Source organism: Artemia sp. Qi Xiang Cuo, chromosome 20 (genome assembly GCF_049724085.1).
Source record: "Artemia sp. Qi Xiang Cuo chromosome 20, ASM4972408v1, whole genome shotgun sequence".
In the NCBI taxonomy this organism is placed as follows: domain Eukaryota; kingdom Metazoa; phylum Arthropoda; class Branchiopoda; order Anostraca; family Artemiidae; genus Artemia; species Artemia sp. Qi Xiang Cuo.
The window spans coordinates 34271704-34294232 of NC_142813.1; the positions used below are offsets into that span (position 1 = coordinate 34271704).

General features: G+C 35.1%; 1 protein-coding gene across 1 annotated transcript in view; it reads left to right on the forward strand.

The window, feature by feature from the left end:
* tweek (transmembrane protein KIAA1109 homolog tweek) overlaps window positions 1-22529 on the forward strand; it is a 371152-nt gene that overhangs the window by 130375 nt on the left and 218248 nt on the right. Inside the window, exons 13-18 of the mRNA XM_089106227.1 lie at window positions 39-260; window positions 3287-3529; window positions 5307-5647; window positions 7118-7291; window positions 10037-10194; window positions 17416-17723. Coding sequence (XP_088962353.1) covers window positions 39-260; window positions 3287-3529; window positions 5307-5647; window positions 7118-7291; window positions 10037-10194; window positions 17416-17723 — 1446 coding nt within the window. The remainder of the gene's footprint in view (window positions 1-38; window positions 261-3286; window positions 3530-5306; window positions 5648-7117; window positions 7292-10036; window positions 10195-17415; window positions 17724-22529) is intronic.

A 22529-nucleotide genomic window follows, 5' to 3' on the forward strand; every position in this document is an offset into this window, starting at 1 on the left:
TACCTCAACATGAAGAAATAAAGTAATTTTCTGTCCAGGTTCTGCTGTCGCCTATCCTCATGTCATGCACGGACCCAATTGATCGCTTAGCTGCAGATGCTCATTTGAAAGATGGATTTGTCATTGTCGATGGCTTCCAGTTTAGAGGGCATGCCTTGTTTAGCGACGAAGGGCGCCGGATTGACGAAGAAACAATTGAATATGGCTGGCTGATGGATTTTCACGTATCATCTATATCGGCTAAGCTGACACTATCACAGGTTCTCTCTTTTATTTTATATCTAATTCCTGATTTGCACTGGTTTGTATTAAGTTTAGATGCATAGGAAAAATGCTTTCTCAGCCTGTTGAAATATTTGCTTTGCCTTGGAAAACATTACTGTTCACCTGTTTTTCAAAGTTGATAAAATATGACCGTTTGTAAGTGTTTAGGGCCTTCGTGACAATTAGGTTATCTTGACATGCGCTCGTTACAGTATGCATGTTGCTAGAACTTATATTCAGCACCTGATAGCATAGATGATGATTCTTCGTATGAATCATGAAGAATCATTATAGAAGATGATTCTTCGTTTACTGCGAATGGTCAAGATGGTTCTTTCTTTACTCTGGGGTTTAAATCTGAAATCTAAAACCTCGCTAAGGGTTTGCTACTCGGTGTACACGAAATCTATGAAATTTATAGGTTTACTTCAGAACCTTGGAAGAAATTGAATATGTTTCTTTGTCAGCTTGCCGTTAATTCCAAAGAGTATGGGTAACTTATAAGAGTGAGAACAGAACAGGGGCGTAATTTTTTATGGGGCAGGGGGGGACAGTTGCCCTCCCAGACCAAGTTTGCCCCCCCTGCTGAAATTTAGTTCCTGCAAAAAAATCCTGTCAAAATTAAGATAAGTCTAAGTAATTAAAGTATCCAGAGAAACAGGTCAGTTTTCATTAGCATATCTTTGCCTTTATGGTAATATATGACTCATTTTTCAGTTTTCACTGTCATTTTTACTTGATTTAGGGAAATTGTCTTCAACTTTGCCCCCCCCCCCCCAAGATTTCGACGGAATGACGCCATTGGAGAACAGGCGATGGTTCTGACAAAAAAAAATTAACTATGAACACCATCTAGCGTTTCGTGACGCTTGGTATTTTTCCAGTTTAATAAGAAGAATAATTTCTTTAATTAGTGTAATTGGTAAAATTAGAGTAGTAATAAGTGTCTGATCTCAGCTCCTGACAAAAAAAAGAAAAAAAAAGATTCCACAGCTTGAAAAAATGTATAAGTGTCGCCAAATGCTAGATGGCGTTTAAACTTTATGTCGGCACTAGAGCTAGTTCTCACTCTTATAAGTTACTCATACTCTTTGCTTAGTTCCTTTTAAGCAATATCTTATTTAGCCAAGACAGATCGGAGCTCCTGGGCAGAAGCTAAGATGCTACCTGATAAGATTTTAAATATTGAATTCAAAAGAACACTTGCCTTTGAATCTTCCTTACCTCAAAAAGTGGATTTATACAAGTAGATGAACTTTAATATTTTAACAATTGTTCTTAATAAAGACATAGTAAATAGTTCTTTGCTTTTTGGATTTTTTATTGTTTCCTATTTTCTTATGAAAATTTCAAAAAGGGCATTTTTTCAATGAAAATATCAAAATAAAAGGTTTTTTAAAGAGTTTTTTTTAGGGGAGGGTGGTGAGGCAAACTGTCTTGGAAGGGGCCAGAATCTTTTTCCCTTCAATTGATGCCGCTGATCCTTCTTGGTCTCCATCAAGTATCACAGGGATTTTCTGACCACTTAAATCGATGTTTTAAAACAAATTTGAAGATTTTGCGACTTCTAAATTTTCAGCAAAGAACGCTGTGGGTTATGAAATACCTCTGCTAAAGACGGCATTTTAGTCAGAGATAAGGAATCCATAGCTTCGATTCAAAATTTTTTTAACTCATTCAAAAGTTTTTCCATATTGAAAGACTTAGGTGGTATTTAAAAATACTCAAGATATTTTAAAATAAACATGGTATTTTAAAAATATTCAAATAGAATACTAAGTGCGTAAAAAGTACCAAAATAAATACTATAACTGAAAGCTATGTATACCGCAGTTAGGTGCACTTATTGGTAATAAGTGCACCTAATTACCAATTGGTAATTGGTAATATTTGTATTCTGTAAGAAAACTTGGTGCCAGTCAATTAAATATTTAAAACTTTAGCTCTAAACTGTTGGTAAATTTATAGGTAAAATGACTTCATCAAATGATTCTGCTGTGAGTTTTCCCAGGAAGTGTTACTTGCACATAATTGTAAGCGTGCTCCTTACATCCTAAAATAGATCGGAATGATCCTAACTCCCGGAATATTGAAAATTAATGTATTTTCTTTTCTTGTTGTGCCCCTAATACGCGAAGTATACATTCAAATGCAGTTTTGAGTTGCTCTGTGTGTCCCTGTTATGACGACTCATTAAAACAACCATCTAGATCATTCTAGATTGTGGAGTTTATTCAAAAGTAGTTTGGGGTACAGAAATGAGCTTTAATGAAAATTGAAGTTCGTGGGTTAAGATATTTTTTAGATATCAGTGATTTTCTTAATTTGTCTTATATTTCCTCCCAGAATAATTCCTTCAATGTATTTTGACTGTAACAAAACACGTTGATAGTTGGTAACAAACACGTGGAGAATTAATTTTTCTTTCCAAAATTTAGCTCCCGTTGTCACGGCGGAATGATCCTAACTCCCGGAAAATTGAAAATAGTTTCCCTAAAATTTTGTTTTCTTGTTGAGCCCCTTTGCATGAAGTATACGTTCAAATGCGGTTTTGAGTTGTTCTGTGTGTCTAGAATGGTGTTCTCGAACTATAATGGTGTTCTTAGTATCTATTTTTATTTTTCTTCTTCGCAAAGTATTCGTTTCACGTTAATTTTGTATAGATTATTTCTATATGTTATGTTTTTTTTTTGGGGGGGGGGGGACTAAAGTGGATCAATTGAAATTAGTAGATGGGTTGCTGGGTGACCCACAGGTACTAGGTTGCCGACCCCTGGTTTATACCGGAATTCCTGGCTTCATGCACATTACGCATGATCAGCTTGCCACTAGTGATACGTGTATCATGAATGATTTCTTACAAATGATGTTAGAACTTCGATTTAAGCAACCAACAGGTGACGTTGGTGGATAATTAACTCAAGCATCAGTTTCAACTGCATGATTTGCACCGAATTTATGTTTCAATCCTTCTTGCTAGGCGTTTCTTCTTTCTGATAATCAGAGCGAGCTTTTATTCTAGGTTCTTCATCTTGGTGACTGCGTCCAATCAATGCTACATATGCTTATCGATGAAGAGAACAGCATCGTAACTCCCAACACTTTAAATTTATGTCATCATGGTCATAATAATGCTGCTTGTCAGGCGGCCGTCAATGGAGCTGTTTGCCCATCAGTCAGTCAATTGCGTCATGTCGTGGCTAAATTTTCACTCGATTTTACTGAAATATATTTGGTTGAATTTGGAACTGCAATCAAGTTTGAGGTAATCTATGTTTTTCTCGAGATTTGAAAACGTGTGACTTGTGACTGGTCAAGCTGTGGTGATTTGGTAGCTTTGATCACGTTAGGGTTGGATCAAATTGTGATTTGTGAGTTATCACTTGAAAAGACACAAAAATGAATAATTTTACCAAAAAACTCCAGCGGAATTCTTTTATTTTGGTCGAATTTAGCTCACGAAGATAAGCCAGCTTTCTTTAGACAAATATGACGAAGTTACCTGAGAATAGTATGTTATGTTTCTTCCAGCAGGGACTTGTCACCTTTGGCAACTGGCTACCAGGAACCGAGGAGGAGTCCTGGTCGCTTACTTTTTGCGATTTTCCCAAAATTTTAATGTTTCCGTCCTGAGCATGGTATCTTAGGAAAATTATATATATTGAATATTACTCTCAAGTTGTCGCTGTCGTTTCATTTGTCGCAATGAAAATACAAAATAAGGCGTTATTCAAAGAAAATGTCTCAATTTTTTTTCTAAATTTAGAAAAATCTTTCTGAGAATAGGCTATATATTATGATTATTTTATTCCTTGTTATCCTCAAACCTTAAGTTTTTCGTAAATAATTTCATTGTATTCTTTGAGCATTCTAATGACCGTTCGATCATATATAGGAATATTGCTAGAATATCAAATTTTCATTGAAAAATTTAAAACATTATAAAGTAACAGATATACGTGATATAGTAGTACGTAGTAGAGGTGGGACCGGGGAATTCTATTGAATAGTTCATCATGCCGCAATACAATTAATTACATCCAGTGGTGGCAATTAGCGAAAATTTAGGAGGGGAGCAAAATCTATTTTTTAGTATCTAGTGGGGAAAGGGAGGGGGGGGCAAAACTGTCGTTTCAGTTGTCCCAATGAAAATACAAAATAAGGCGTTATTCAGAGAAAATTTCCCAAAAAACATTTTTTCTAAATTTAGAAGGGGACACAGCCTCTCCCTACCTTCCCAAAATTAATGTCACTGATTGCATTAGTAAACTATAAAATCCAACAGCTAAGAATAGTCCATTTGATTTTGAAAACATACAAAGCCTTTTTTATATGAATATAGGCATAAAAATATGTCTGTATTTTTAAGTATGAAAAATATATTAAACGAATTCAAATTTCTTTGCTAATTCTCCTCTAGCACTAATAATGCTCCTTAATGATAATAGTACTGTTGAGATAATTTACACTCTAAAACGCTTAATACTAATGAGAATATTAAATTTTAGTAACATAGCATAGCCATAGCAATACTAGTACAGAAATTAAATAGTGGCATACCAAAAGCTTAGTTTGCTTGGGAATTTTTGGAGGGAATACATAATGACACGTCGTTATAGTTTATGGAACTTGGAAGCTTTATAAATAGCTTTTCAGTGATTCTAAATCAATTGGTTATATCAGAATATCAACTTGATAGTATTCTGGCCCTCCTCGGACCTAAAGCGGCATGTCCCTTAGAGTTGCAGAAAATGCAACTTTTTATTTGCACAGCATTTCTTTCTGCTAAAAAGGACAATAAAACTTTCAAAATCATAAGCTTAAGGGACAGTAGCCAATCAAAAATAACCTGACGTCAGTTATCCTTGCTTGTCCTGCTTTTTGCTTGGTTGTTGGTTATAGGTGATCCAGGTATATTCATGATGTTTCAAGGTCCTTCCTTTGACTTCATTTTGTCTCTTAAAGCTGGGGACTGGTAGTCATGGCTGAGGATTTTGGTGTGACGGAACATCCTATTCATTGTAAAATTCTTTATTTTATAGCTTGATCCAGTCACTGCAAACTACTGCAACCTTCATAGTAGCAATAGCCAAGGAGGTGCAACTTTAATAATGCAGAAGGTCAAAATTAAACAGTATTTAGCCAGTAATGTCCAACAGAGTGGAGACCGAATCAGTAATAGAAGTAACAGCACCGCGGATTCAGGACGAAGTAGGACTTCAGAGTGGACAAACCGAATACGAATTGGCTCAGAAACTGGCCCTAAGATTGATGGGGATGCAGCTTGGCTTGAAATAGGATTGGTTGATTTAGGGCCGATCAATTGTGACTTTGCCATGTCGCTAGCAACGAAAGGGATGCCTGTTGATGGCTTACAACGAGCGTGAGTTTTATATTCTCCTTTTGAATATATATACTAGTAGATAATTAAACTAAAAGAGAAACTTGGCCAACGAGACGGGGGAGAGGGGGCCAAAAGATCCAGGGCCGTAGTCCCATTTTGTTTTTGAGAATTTTTTTTCTTTTTTAGCTTGACATATTCACAGGCTAAAATTTTACAAGATCTTTTCTGTTCTTCTTGATAATCAATAAAAATGGAAGTAACGTCTACACAAAATTAACCTGCAACCTGACCAAGATTGTTGCTTGCCTCTCTGAATCCGCCCCAGGGTCAGAACAAATTACATAATTTTTTACTCGTAGTTTCGCTTTAATGAGCACGTTAATATCGGGCGTTGGGGCAAGATGGTTCTCCGTGCCCTCCTCCCCCACCCCCTCTGCCCTGGTACGGCATCCTAAAATCGAAAAACAAATACTAAAAAAACAACAAAAAAACGAAGAAACGCTGCGCTACTCGTCATTATTTGTTCCTTCGTGAAAAAAAACAGTGCATATCAATCTCCCTTAAGAACTAAACTTTCAAATAAAAATTCTTGTTTTTCTATACAGGCTTTCGAAATGAATGTTTTGGAAGAGTGTTTGGGAGTGAATGCTAGTTAATTGAGCGGATGGCTGAGAGGAACGCACGTGCTATCAAACAGTTGTGTAAAATTTTTCATTTAGAGATTAAACACAGGGAATCATTTTTGAAAGGATAGCTTGTTATGGTTTTTACGAATTGAGTTCTATTATGGTTGTTGTTTGTTAGTTAAAATGTTACACCTTGTTGTGTTTTTGGTTTTTATTATTTAAAGCTGTATTTTGTTCCTCAAGTTTTGTTTGTAGACTGTATTTTGTGTTGCTTTGGCCCGCAGGCTTTTTGCAATAAATCTTATAATCAGAAAATTAATATTTATTGGATTTCCAGACTATCTTCTAGTTTAACTAGAACCCAGCCCCCCCCCTTCCTTCTGCCATGACTTAACCCTAGGCTATATAGAAAACTTTGTTGATTCTATGTTGTTGTTTTTTTTTTCAAATTTGTACTGTTTGGTATTATCAGCCAACTGATGTTCACAAATGAGTAAAAAAAAATATTGCCAACCAACAAAATCAGCAAAGCTTTTTTATTTATCTTAGGGCCATTTGGGGTATTAGAGAAGGGTGGGGTGGAGGGGGCTGGAATGCAGTTACACTAAAAGCTATTATAGAAATTGGTAATATTGAAATAAATTTCTCCTTCCAAACTGGCTAAGATAACAGTTCACTTCACTCCCTCTTCTGAACCAAGCACCGAAATATCAAATTCTTTACATTCTTCCTTACTTCTTTACATCCCTCCATTGTGCTTTGAAGCAAACTTAGTTCAGCTTTTATTTGTTCAACTATATCTTCGTTCAAATTCTATTAAATTTCTTTTACGTAATCTATGACTAATTAATCAAGTTGAATTATAAATAATCTTCGATTTCAGATTTTTGAAACTACATGACACTAAAACAGGAAGGCTGTGGTTTCTATGGTCAACGGATGAGGTTCCAAATACGTCGGCAACTGGTCCTCCCGTTAGGCGATGTGGCTGTAATGATGGCTGTGCCTTTTTTGGCTGCAGACGGTCTCAGGGCTCTGTAAACAGTCAGCAACCAAGGTGAGTTCAATATACTGTTATAAAAAACTGGAAGTTAATAATTAAACAAAGGCCTGTGAAAATTCAGTGAAACCCTGTTTAGTCTCAATCATAGTTCAAATTTATTTTTCTCCCCTGAGAAAAAAATTGAGAAAAACTGGAAACAGGATTGTTTTTCTTCTGTTTTATTTTAACTGGTACTCTTCTGAAATAGAGGACAGACGAAAGAAAGACCGCATTGAAATCTCAAAGCCGGTAATGATAAACAGGTTTTCGCTGCATAGTGAGATATTGCTCGTTCCATGACAAAAATTTAAGCTTTAAGTTTTTGGGGTTTAGGGGGACTAAAAGGTAGCTAGGTTAGATTAGGTTATGTGTTTAATATATGCTATGCCTCAACTTTAGCACCTGTACATTCAGCAACGTTTCATTTTTAATTAGAAGAATATTCAACGCAGTATTACAGAATTCAAGAAGAGTTTAGTGAACTTTTTAAGTCAATGGACCAGTAACTTGCTTTGACCCTGAAGTGATTATTTTGTTTAGTATAAATATAGTTTGTTTTAGTTTTGATACGTCAGTAACTATACTGATGGTGATGACCGACAGTGTCACTGAAATATCTAGAGCCTTTTATATATTTTTGTTTCACTGTCTAATAAAAGGACCTGTCCCTTTTTGGAACTCTTATTGTTTTTTTGTTTTTTGCTATTTCAACTTTTTTAATTTGCACAGTAAGTTAGGTTTTGTCCTTAAATTTGCTTGGATTCATAATTGTCTGATCAGTCTGGACATCATTGCCACTGTAGCTGTCTTACAATATGTAGCTTTTTACTTTTATTTCTTTCTTTTTGACTACGTCTGATAGACTAATTAATACAGATATTCTGACAAAACATGGAATGAGGTAGGAATAAATAATAGGAAATAAGAACAAATATTAGTAAAAATAGTAACAAGGAAGTAAGGAATAAATATTAGGAAGTAAGAATAAACATGGAATAAAGTAGGAGAATAAATGGAATTCTTTGATTTTCACTTTGTTTCTTTTGTTCCTCTCTGTTTGCTTCTCAACGTTTTTTCCCTTGATTTTTGCTGACGCCCTTTTCTGTCTTTGCTACAAGGTCTTATTAAGAATAACCAGTAATTTCCAACAGAGTCGAGATCGAATCAGTAATAGTAGTAACAGCACCGTGAATTTAGGAAGAAGTCTGACTTCAGAGTGGACGAACAGAATCAAAATCGGCTCAGAAACTGACTTTGTTTGATTCTTAGAAATATTCTTATTCGTAAAACTATTCTTAGAAAAACCTTTTCTTTCCTCCAACCTTGTATAGTATTGTGATTTTCTTCTTTTTCCGTTGATATTTTGACAAAAAAAAATTATCTTAATTTCTCGCTTTTCAGTGTGATTTTATTGTATATTAGCGCAGATTAGTAATTCTCAGTGCACATTCTGAAAATAAATATTAAACACACAAAACATCATTTATTTTTCATCTACCATGTATTACACTAATTTTGATGTAATAACGGTTCTGAGCTCTGAACCTGTATTTTTAAATGCTCTTACCTATTAGATTTCAATTTAATATGCATTTGACAGGCCCTTGTTAAAGTTCTAGTGTTTTTTTTTGGGGGGGGGGATAATTTTGAGCCTCTCGGTCTGTCATGTTTATGTCTTTTCTCGTATAGTTTTGGTGCTGAACCTAAATCTGACATTATAAATCGGTACCACACAAACTATTACAGAATTTGCGTTTTGTCGTCGAGTACTTACGACAATGGGGTCGTAAATCTAGTTTTTGCTCCGCAAGGTTCTTTTATTTGGATATAATATGCAAGGAATATGGTTTTAGATAGGTTAGTCAGAGCCGTTCCTAGAGTTGCTAGCACCCGGGGAAAAATTAATTACAGCACACCCCTCCTGATTCAAATATAAGCAAAAAAGCCGAATCAAAAGTGAAAATTGGATCAACGTGGGCAATTTCGCAGCCGTCCCCCCAGACCACGACGCCCAGGCCAGTTGCCACGATTGCCCCTCCTCCCTAGGAGCGGGTCTGGGTGGTGTTTGTAGTCTATAGAATTTAATATGATATTTCAATATACTCTTGGTTTGGATAGTACACAATTGGAACAGTTCTGAAAATAATAAACACAAGGCAGGTCAGTGTAGCTAGACAGCACAGTCCATAAATTGGCGTAACAATCAAAGTCGGTGGCATTCTTTGGATATCACGTGTTAAGTGTCCCTTGATGTTATTGAAACTATTGTTGAAAGAGACATTTGAAAAACTGATTTTCCAGAAAAATTCTAGTTTTACGCCTAAAATCTATAAAATTATAATATAATTCATTATATTCTTATAGTGTGATTCCAGAAAACGTTTAGTTACCAAATAATTTTCAAAATTAGTTTTTAAAGTAAATCCTAAGTAAATTTTGAATGGAGTATATAAAATCGAATTATTCTTTTGAACATTGACAAAGGTTATATCAAGGCTGTATATTATTTTACCTGAAAAAAGATGTTCATAAAATAGCCTAATTTTAGCTATTTTTCCAATTATTTTATTTATGGTTTAATTAAGGTTTCTTTTGCTTTAAAACTGTGTGGAATTTTACAAGTCAATTGTCAACATTCCCATATTCTACCCCTTGTTATTTTCTCACATATTCTTTTTATCCGAAAATCGGACAATCCTCTTTTTTTATCCTTAATATTAAGTGCTAATAATCTTTAATACCTTGTTTTTATTATTTCAGTGACAGAATAGTTGAAGAATATTTCAGCGGGGAAAGTCTTATAAATAGAGGAAAGTCGTTAATAAGCAGTGGATTGGAATCAATGGCAGCTCTGAACAGACTCTCTTCATCAACCCTTATGGAGGGTTCTCATGATAATTCCAAAGAAGAAGACAGAGGTCAGTACTTGTTAGAGTAATTGATGTCTGATGTGGGACATGGCCCAAAGCTGGTACATTACTTGTCGAATTAAACCAAATGATTTAAGGACTCTAAAACACATATAGTTAAACTGAGTATATAAAATAGTTTTTGGTTATCAGAAATATGTAAATACTGAGGTAAAAGTTTCTTCTAGCCGAGGTTATAACGTGGAAATGGCGTTATTGCCATAGTATGATGTATCTTTTTTGCTCTTCAGATCCATATGAATGTGACGTCATTCACATTAACATTGTTTTTTTGTTTTTTTCAAAATTAAGGCTCTAAAGTGTAGTCAGCCGAAGGTTGCACGTCCTGCCCATGACCCCCCAACATATTGCCATGCCCTATCGAAGGGGCCTGCGCCCCACGTTGGGAATCACGGCCTTAGAGGGTCTAAGAAGGTGGCAGCCCCACTTTTGTTCCTCCAATGGTAATTTTGGTTCCTTTTCTGTTGGACTTGACTATTTATTTTTATTTCTGTTCGTTTTAACTTTCATCTATTCGCTCAATGTAATATAGATAGATATAGATACATTTATTGCAACAAAATCTGTTTCTGGGCATGGCAAAAAATAAAAGGTGACACCAAATTATAGCACATGATAATAAGACGTAAAAAAACATGGTACAATAACAATGAAAAAAACATGCCAATTGTAAAACGAAAGAAACATAATAAAACACACAATACTAAAAAGTAACTCACATAATTGCACAAAATGTCGCACACATCATAGGTAGATACTAAAGCTTTTAAACCAACATGGGTCATGGCTACAAAAAGTAAAAATAAACAGCCCCTCCCCCTCCCACAAAAATCTCTCTCTATGGGTCATTCCCAATTTTATATATTTTGTAATCTTTAAGTTCTGTTCGTTTCAAGTTTGGCTTTTTCGTAGTTTGTCTTCAGTCGCTCTTTACTGTTCCATTAAAAAACTTTTCTGGGAAGATTTTTAAATCAGTTTCTGTAAGAAGTATGACCTATATGTATTCTCCTTATCTACTCCAGCCTACTGAAGTTATGATATATAGAAGGGTCTGTGTTCATCATAGGTATATTGTATATAGCAGAGCTTTGATGAAACTTATATAATTCACAATGTGTTTGTGTAAAATAGAAAAAATAAAAGTCAAAGTTTTTTATAACTGAAAAGCATGAAATTCTCCTCGTCACAATTTTACACTGCTGTTTTTATAATACTCTTTATAATATATAATGATATTTTGTTATTTAATTATAATAATATAATGTGTTTGATAATACAATTATAATAAAATACTTTATAATATAATTTATATTTTGATTTTGTGCATAATTTATACAATACTGTTTTTATAAAACAATATTGTTTGCTGATGATGACTTCTCCTGCATCCCATCAAATGGTTTAATAGTCTTTGTATAACTTTATTCTACTGTTTGACTTCTTTGACATTATTTCTGCTTGTTTTAGGTTTTAATATTGCTCTTTTTAACTTTTGAAATTTTGTTGGGGAAAACGTTTCTTAAAGTTAATTCTGTAAGAACTTAAGCCTGGATTTATTATATATTGATATTACAGTCTACTAGTAAATAATGACATCGTGGAAGGGTGTGTGTTTATCTCAGACTTATTGCGAAAGTTCGATGATACTTGTATAATTTATAATTTGCTTGTGTAAAAGATATTCAAAATAAAACAAAATCTTTAGTAGACTAAAAGCTTCAGATTCATTATTTTTCTTTTGTGTTCCTTTTTGATGATAAAAACCCCTGAAAAATTGAAAAAAAAATAACTAAAAAGTGAGAAACTCACGAAATTTGTACTACCTGATACTCTTAGTTGCACCAACTTCTTTTATTGTTAAAAAGCTTTGCACCGATCCATCCCGTTAAATAGCTGTAGTTTTTGAGAACCTTATTCCTCTGTTATATCAGTATTGAATTAGAGTTCATAGAGTTAACAGCTAAATAAGTTTCAATTCAGTCGGATAAAACACATGCTTAAAATCTCAACAGCTTAGCTTGCGTAACTAACAAGTTTGACCACTACTGTGTATTAGTGAATTGTTATAGCTGTGACGTCAGAATCTCTTAATTAGAGACATAGTGATCTATCATTCAACAAGTGAACTTAATTGACTAGTTATACCGGTCTTAGACTCTGTCATTTGGATACTGCTTGGATACTTGCCAGTAAGTCTGTATTTGATGAAATTCTAAATGAAAACATAAATCTCACCTGAGAGCGGATTTTATAGCTAAAAAAATATGTCGTCAGTCAGCCAGAAAACTTTTGATGATGGAATGAAGGCACTGGGAAAGAAACTGGATCTCATAATTAACCAACAAAAAGAGTTTGCTGTTACACTGTCCTTGATTTCGGATGAGGTTCAGACTTTGAAAAATGAATTGAAGTCTTGTGATGCGAAGATTGCTAGTCTAGAAAGCCAGCTTGAGGAGCAAAAGTCAAAGTTTGATACAATCAATACGAAACTGCTGGAAATCGAAGTAAAAGAACGAAAACTCAACTTAATCATCTTCGGAATACCGAAAGAGAAAAACCAACAGTCAGTTCTCACGAATGTGTCTACGTTACTGACATCAAAAATGGAAATCACGGATGAAATCCGATTATCACAGTGCTACCGAGTGCCTCAGAAGTCAAATGTGTCTAGCCGTAAGCCGAACACCCCTCCAGTTTTTGTAACAGTGTCAACAGAAAAAGATATTCTATCAATCTTCAGTTCAATATTAAAGCTGAAAGGAACTGGGGTCCGGATTTGCACGAACTTGCCACCCAAATTAAACTCTATTAGAAACGAGTTACTGCCTAAGGGTAAGGAAATGCGTGAGAATGGATCCGCTCAACTCACACGAGTGAAACAAAAAGGGGCTAAACTCTGGCTAGAGTATAAATCGGATTCTGATTCACAGTGGGCAAAAGCATAAGAAATATTAAAGGCGACTAGTGTATGATTTTAGATCAATCCCACTCTAGATTGATAATTGTTTCGTTTTTGTGTTTGAGATATGTTGATTTTTTATGTTGATATGTTATTTAGGCTAGCTCGGTTCAAGTTTATTTTGATTATTTCTTCCCCAGTTATTTCTGTTCTACTTATACCTTCTCAACTTGGGTCTTCTCGAAGGATGATAAGCATGGTTGGTTTTCATGACTCGGCAGTGGTAAGGGCTCCTTATCACGCGGGCTTACTGGCGCGGGGTGGGATCTTTCGATTATTACTTAGTTGACTTTAAAGTTTGCGGGTGCGGGGGGGACCGATAGACTGGTGGCTTTGGAGGGGAAACCCCTTAACCTATCTTTACTTTCTGAAACTTGTTATGTTTCGGTCAAAGAGAAAACAACACTTTTTTTAAAATAAAACCGTCATCGTACGTTTCTCCTGATGACATAAACATACTTGAAGATAATTCATTGCAAATGGGGTTTGTGAATGTACAAGGACTCATGAGTTCTATTGATGAACTAACAAATTTATTGCCAGCAAATCAAATTGACATTTTGGGGATTTGTGAAACATTTATTAATGATAAGACACATTATAATGTGAAAATCCCGGGATATAAATTCGTTGATAAGAATCGACTAGTCCATGAAAAAGGTGGTCTTGGGTTATTTTTGAATGATGGAGCGCAGTTTGAGCGACTGCCAGAACTGGAAAAATATAATGTTGAAAAAGTGTGTGAAATACTGGCGGTTGAATGTCGGCTTGGGACTAAAAAATTTAAGTTTGTGTTGTGTATAAGCCCCCGTCGGCCCCAATACCGCTTTTTTTGCAATCTCTGGAGTCTTTACTAGCATCTTTGGATGATAAGGATGTTGTGGTTATGGGGGATTTTAATATAAATCTACTAGAATTTAATGAAAATACCCATACAACAAAATTTATTACATTAATGACATCAAATTCCCTAATTACTTCGTGTACAATTCCAACGCGTATTGCATCGACTAGTGCAACTCTCATTGACAGCATATTTTTAAGAACACCAGCCACGTCTTCACAGGTTGTTCTGACGGATTTCTCTGATCATTTTTTTTAATTTCTGATGTGAGATACCAGATTCATAAAATAAAATTACCAGAAACAGCAACCCGGATTATTAATAAAAAAAATCTAGTATGTTTAAAGGATAAACTGAATTTAACTGATTGGTCTCCTGTATTTGATGCTGATGAAATAAACTCTGCGACGGATTATTTTTTAGAGGGATTTCATGCTGCACTTGATGAGTCGTACCCAAGGGTAAAAAAAAGAGAACGGAAACATAATCAACCCATTCAACCATGGATATCGCCAGCCCTTTTGACATCAATAAAACATAAAAACAATCTCTATAAAACTTTAATATCTTTCGAAAGTGAAGAAAATAGAAGAACCTTCAAAAATTATAAAAACCTACTTTCAAAAATAATACGCAATGCTAAAATGAAATTTTATTTCGATTCTTTTAATGAAGTAAGTAAGTCCCCAAAGAAAACTTGGGAACTAATCAACTCATGTTTAAATCGATCGCGGACGTCTTCTTCACCATCAAAAATACGGGATGCCCATGGTAATACAATTGAAAGGGAACTAGAAATGGTAAATTTCATTTCGTGTCAATCGGGCAGTCAATAGCTAATAAGCTCCAACAAAATATGTCCCATGGACAATGTAATTATCCTAAGTACCTAGGAAGTCCTTCTGAGAATTCTATGTTTTTAACTCCGGTAACACAAGAAGAGCTTGCTAAGGTTGTTAAGCTTTTAAATAATGAAAATTCCCCGGGGATTGATGAGTCGTCGACCAATATTGTTAAAGCCATTTTTCCTAGTATTAATAAAGTTATGTGTCATTTAATAAATCTGTCATTTAGATCTGGAACTTTTCCGGATTCTTTTAAAAAAGTGAAAGTGTTACCACTATATAAAAGTGGTGACCGGACTAATTGCTCAAATTATAGACCCATTTCTATTCTTTCGGGTTTTTCTAAAGTAATGGAGCGATGTTTTTATAATCGAATATATAATTTTCTCTGTTCAAAAGATTATTTTTCAAAAACTCAATATGGATTTACAAAAAGAGCATAGTACGCAGAATGCTATATTAACTATGGTACAATTTATTCACGAGTGTCTGGACAAAAAATGGTTCCCGGCGAGTATATTTTTGACCTTGAGAAGGCCTTTGATTCGTTAAGCCATCAAATATTGTTGTATAAATTAAACCACGGTGGGATACGAGGACCAGCGCACGATTTTATCGCATCTTACCTAAGTCGTCGCTCCCAAGTGACTATGATCAACGACACAGTTTTGGATCCATGTCTGTTGTCAAATATTGGTGTCCTGCAAGGCTCAATCCTGGGACCACTGCTTTTTTTAATATGTATAAATGACCTTCCATCAGCGACAGAAAACCTTGGTCTGAAAGTTCTATTCGCTGATGATACCGGATCATCACTTACTGGATATTCGGAAGAGGATCTCAATGAGAAGCTGCAAATCGTATTTTCACAACTTCTTGTATGGCTAAAAGCTAATTGTTTGTCACTAAATGCATCAAAAACCAAATTTATCATTTATAGTAGAATTGGGCAGAATGCTCAAGGAATTTCAACTATATTTGATCATGCTACAAATATTCAAATTCAAAGGGTAACTTCGTTCCGGTATCTGGGTATTATTATTGATGAAAATCTGTCATATAAAGAACATTGTAATAGATTACGGGGTAAAGTTGCTCAGGGGGTTGGTATAATGTGAAGGTTTCAGCATTTTTTTCCATATGAAATCCTACGTCTAATTTATTTTGCGTTGGTTCATTCCCATCTTACGTATTGTCCTCTGATATATTTGGCAACATTCAGATGTCATGTGAAACCGATACAAATTCTTCAAAAACGGTCTCTTCTAATTTTAAAGAAATATTTAACATCACCGTCTTCGTATCCTAATAATAGTAAAACTGAGACTCTATATCTTGTAACTAATATATTGCCTGTTTCACAGATATTCACCCTTAATTCTTTTTTATTTAAGGTAAAATATGACCGGTTGGAACTACCTACGTACTTTCGTTCAAATAATTTTTTCCCTGTGCAACATGCCCAATCTTATGAAACCCGACATAAATGGAATATTCAGCACCTAAAATTAAGCACAGAAAGATCTCGGTTCTCGCCATTATTTTCAATCACGGGTTCATGGTGTCTTCATCTACCATTTATTGATTGCAGTAAATCTCTTCCAAATATAAAAAAGCAACTTCATTCTATCCTTATAAATAATTTTAAGAATTAATAATATATTGAAAATCTGGGTACATTTGATATTATTGTTTTGTTGGGTGTTTTGCCCTGTGAGATGCCGGTTATCGGTTACCCTTATTCGCCCGTTGGTATTTTTTTTATTTTTTATTGGTATTTTCGGTGGATCTTTGCCCGGTGTCGGTGGGTTTGTGGGGTGGGTGTCCGTCTATTGGTGAGTCATGGAATAACTCTTATTTATTTTTTTGTTGTTAAACAGGTTTATTCCGATTAATGTACCGGGTTTTTGTCATTCGACCTTGTTTCTCCGGTGTTTACCCTGTATTTATGTCTATTTTGTACAGATATTTTAAAATTAAACCTTGAACCTTGAATTAAACCTTGAGCCTCCTTTTGACAGTATCTATTAAACATACTCTAGGGATGTTTAGTTTTACCTTTTTTTTCATAATCCACGTAATGTGTGGGGTCGAACCACTTCATTCATCAAGAATTGCATTGGACACCTCGTCCCTAATCTTTGTGCCTAAAATTTTAGTGCAATAGTTTCTCGGAAATACGTCTAGTCTAGCACATCCTTGTATCCTTTCTTTATGAGTTCCCACTATTCAAATCCAAGAAGTAGTCTATTAAAACTTTAACTCGTGTTCCTTTGTTAATGATTGACTACATATCGTTTCTTTGCTATGCTGTTAGCTCTCCTGTTAGCTTTGAAAACAGGAAAATGGCTGCATTTTTTGGTCGCAGTTTTTCCCGTAAGATACGTTTCAGATTGATCTTAGGGAGAAGTCCTATGTTTCTCATACCAAATGGTTATTTGTAGTGAAGATCACAGGTCTAATTGTATGTTTCGTATGTATTGTTTCTTATGTTGTCCTGTGTAAAAATAAGGTTTTTGTGTTTGTCGAAACCTGTTCAAATGTATATTTCTTTTTTATAGCCCGTAAAGGGTCTTCAACTGGAAGTTCAAATAGCGAGGATACTTTAATTATCAGAGAATTGCCATCAAAATGGAACCGATCAGCCGGCCCAGGTAGAACGTGTAGCTCATCTGTTTTGTCTCACGAAAGGAATGAATTTGACGGTGTCACCAATAGTTTACAAAAGCCGCAGATAGATCGTGAAATATCTGTTTCAACACCTGCTGTGAATAAATCGAGAAGTTCTCTTGTACGGATGCAAAATGTAACGCCGACGCCTTCTTTGGATGCCCAAGGGAGTGTCAGATCTTCCGAGTATAATTCGGAGGTAAGTCTTCGAAGTTGTATAAGATATGTTATGTATGTGGATCATTTCTACTCTGTTATATCACAGTAGATTGATGCTCTCCTTGGCAATACCAGGGACGAAATTTGATCCCCCACCGCAGCAAGGTCGGGTGACAAGCTTGCCACTTGTTCCTTTAAAAAAGATTCACCGACCGAAACGTCGATTCGACGACCTATACGCCAGCAATGGCTCTCGAGGATCTTTATCCTTTTTGTATTTGGGTTGTTTCGTGGATTCCCCCCCCCCCCCATTGTATTTAGCCAGTCTTAAAAAGCAACGTAACTTCATCATACCAAGCTTTTTCCTTGTATGTCAAGCCTCACCCTTAGAAGATTCTTCGCATTTTCTAATGTTTTGTCAGTTTTCTTTCTTTGTCTGTATCCAGGTTGTTTTTTAAGGTACTGAACTAATATTTTATTTGTATTTTGATGATATTGGAGAGTAATTTTTGAGATTTGAAAGAAAGCTAATAAAAGAGGGAAATGGAGGAAACAACTAATAAGAAAAAGATGTAATAGAAAATGCACAAAAAAAATGCCAAGTTGAAGAGAAATCAAAAAAGGGAAAGTATTGCTCCCTTTATTGATACCACCTAAATACGATGCCTTACTCTTACATAATTACCCAGCACCAAGAAAAAAAAAAGTCAACAATTCACGTTTTGTACTTTGGAAAATTGGATAGCAATATTCAAGACTTGAACAAAACTAGTAGAAGGGAGAAGAAGAGAAAAAATTAGAAGATGTAATAGAATTATCGACAAAAAACTGTTTTCAGTAGAAGAGAAATCAAAAGGGGAAAGAGCTACCTCCTTTATGACACCACCCAAATACGAGGCCTTACCCTTGCATTAAAAAAAAGTAGAATATATTGATTTACTGCAGTAGCTGTCAATGTTAAAAAGATATGAAAAAAAGGAAAAAGAAAAAAAACATTAAAAATATAAAGTAGCAAGTGCTAATTCATGGCAAAGCGACTGAAATAAGTCATAATTAGAATTTATATACGTCAAGAATTAGACCACATGGTTCGTGATTATTATAGTGACTTTGTATTATATAAGATTAAATTAGTCACACATATATGAATATAAAATAGTTCTATAATGAAGCAAAAAGGAATACTTTTAAGATAAGAAGTATTATTAATCAATATAGCGAACACTAGCAAAGGAACGTCATATACATAGTAAAGTGAATAACACTGAGCATAAAAATCAGAGGCAAATCTAAGAAATAAACTACATCAAACACCAAATACTTTTTAAAGTGGTATCATTAAAATATGGAGTAAAATAAAGACCAAATGATTTGCGATGTCTCTCGATACTAGAAGCTCGGTATGTCATTAATTGTGGACAATTATTTTTGATTCGTTGGAGTCTAGTTATTCGTCCTTCATTAGATGTGTTTATTACCCAGCACCAAGAAAAACAGCCAAAAAATTGTGTTGTGGTGAATTTTTGGGTAGTAATTTTTGAGGGTTAAAATAAAAAAGATGCTAAAAGAGGGAAAGAAGAGAAAAAGTAAGAAATAAGACGAAATAGTAAAATGGACAAACAGTTTTGGTAAAAGAGAAACGGAATAAACGAAAAACTGCCTCCTTTAATGACACCGGTACAATTAGGAGGCCTTACCCTTATATAATTACACTGGACCGAGAAAAAGAACAGCAACCAAAAACTGGTAAAATATCCGGAAAAGAGTCTAGCATGGGCAGGACCGTGATTAATATGCAGAAATTTCGAACCAAAGAAATGCATAGAAGCCACACCTAAGAATAATCGCTTAGAATTATAAGGGATGGCAACATGTTATCAATCAGGGCTCATCAAAGAGATGCCATCCGTCTTTTAGTTTTGGTGCACTGAATCTTATACCCAGATTTGCTAGCATCCTTGCTATAAAAATATAGCAGTCCAAAATATCAACAACAGTGTTACAACAGAGAAGAATTATAATGAGAAAATAAAGAAGATTTACTAAAATAATTATGGCAGAATAATAAACCAGAAGTTTGATTACAAATTCAGAATTCAACCATCAAACAGGTCACATTATCATCAACTAGACAAAAAAAAATTAATTTTACTAGAAAATGAAAGTACAATAGTTTAGAAAGTATAATAAAAGTATAAGTATAACAAAAAGAATCTAAAAGAAAAGGAATCAAGATCAAAGAGGCTGGGTTGCCACCTGTAGCACGAAAGTGCTATTTTAGCAAAGTGTCTTTTTAATATGACTAAGTTATTTGTTTGGATTGTTGTTCTAAGTGAATTTGGGCCTCTCGGCTATCTTTTAGTATGAATTTATATTTAATAATATTGATCTTTTTTTATATATATTTATATTTGGATCCTGGGCTAGCTGCTACTTTCATTTTATTGTTGTATTATTGTATCTTTGACGTCGTAATTATCTTTGTATTGTAGCGTAATTTGTTATTGTATCTATGTTTAGGCCTAGTTTTTCGAGCTTGTCTCCCCATGGGACTATGTCAATTATATACATGTATATGTTAATAATAAAATGATTGAACTTGAACTAGCACTATTTATTTGTAAATAGTGATATTTTAGCTCTATTTATTTGTAAATAGTGCTATTTATTTGTAGCACGTGCTCAGGGCTGCTAAAAATAACACGAAAGTGTTCTAATTAGCACTACTTTAGTACTATTATTGTATGACTCAATTTTTTACTATAGCACCGAAAATTGCTGTGTAGCACGCAAATTTGGGCAGTTGTAGAACTTTAGGAACTGACCTTGGTGGCAACCATACAAAGAGTTTGGGTAATTTATGAGATTAAAAACGGGCACTAGTGTTGACAAAAAAAAACATCAACGTCATGTAGCATTTGGCGTTTCTTTTACTTTTTGGAGTGTAAACTGAAAAAAGTGTTAACCGCTACAAACTGCTTGATAGGATAAGACAAGATAAAATTTTATCTTCAAAATTGTTTTCACTGAAAAACAGGTGAGATTCGTCAGGAAAATTAATCCAATACGAAAATCAGAGGCAATAAAGCCTATAATAAAGGTCATGCGGCTCCAATGTTTCATTATTTATTATTTTTCTTTCCCAGAAGCACTTCATTTGGAAGGGTGTTCGTATAAACTTCGGAGGGGGCTTATTCGATTGGAAATTAGAAGTTATAATGCCCTTTTTAAGAGTCAAAAGTGATCGGAGGATAACTAGCCCCCCCCCCCATGCCCTTTTCCCCCCAATGCATCCGAATTTTTTTTTTAGATAACCATTTTAATAGAAATAGTTCAAAGATCAGATAACAAAAGTTCCGGTGTCGATACAACCCTCCAGGGCTTGGGGGTAGGTGTTGTAAGTTATTGCCAGGGGGCATATTTGGTTCTTATGGAAGGGATGCTCGTATACACTTTAAAGAGGGTTCATCTTATTGGAAATTTAAAGTTCTAGTTCACTTCTTAAGAGGCAAAAGAGATCGGAGGGAAACTAGCCCCCCCCCCTCCCAATCCTGTTTTCCCCAAACCCATCCTATAAAAATTTGGAGATTACCATTTTGTTAAAAATAGTTCAAAAATTAGAATTATTCCCCGGGTTCATATAAGGGTTTATGTAATGGTTGGTCGTATAAACTTCAGAGGTGGCTCGTTTGATTGGAAATTGAAAGTTCTAGTTACCTTTTTATGAGTCAAAAGGGATCAGAAGACACAACCCTTCCCCCTTTTTGAGTCAAAAGGGAAGAAGTGGTCGTATAAACCTCGGAGGGGACTCAAATGATTAGAAAATGAAAGTTCTATTTCCATTTTTAAGAGTCAAAAATGATCCGATGGCAACCAGCCCCTCCCCCCCCCCCAACCCTCTTTAAATCAAATGCGTCCGATAAAATTTTTTATATAGCCATTTTGTTCGAAATAGACCATAGATCATATAACAAAAACTCCTGATATAATACAGCCCCCCCCCCTAAACCTGGGGGCCAGTGTTGTAAATTGTGCCCCGGAGGCATATAAGGGTTTTATGGAAAGGATGGTCGTAGAAGCTTTTTAGTGGAACCATTTGATTGTGAATCGGAACCTTTTTATAGAGCCCTTTTTAAGAGTCAAGAGTGATCAGAGGACAACCAGCCCCTCTCCCAAGGCCCCTTATTCCCCAAATGCATCCAATGAAAATTTTGAGATAGCCAATTGGTTCAAAATAGTTTAAAAATCAAATAACAAAAACTCAGGGGTCGACTCAACCCTCCAGTGCCCGGGGGAAGGGTTGTAAGTTATGCCCTGGTGACAGATAAGGTTTTATGTAAGGGGTGGTCGTATAAACACCAGAGGTGGCTCATTTTATTAGAAATTGAAAGTTCTAGTTACTATTTCTAGTCATCAAAAGTGATCGGTGGACATATACCTCCTTCCCACACCCTCTTTTTCCCAAATGCATCCAATCAAAATTTGAAATACCCATTTTGTTTGAAATAGTCCAGCAATCAGATGACAAAACTTCGGGATCAACCTATTCCCCCCTCCCCCGGAACCCGGGGAAGGGTCGTAACTTATGCCCCGGGGGCATATAAGGGTTTTATGGAAAAAGCGACTGTATAGACTTCGAAGGGGAATCAAATGATTATAAATTGAAAGTTCTATTTTCTTTTATAAGAGTCAAAAGTGACCCGATGGTAAATAGCCTCCCCTGCCAACCCTAAGGGCACAAGTCTTCGATATTTGCTTTTTTCCCAGAGGCAATTCATATGGAAGGGATGGCAGGAGTAGTAAGGCCATATGCACTTTCAACCCTACACGCAAACCTACGCCTGAG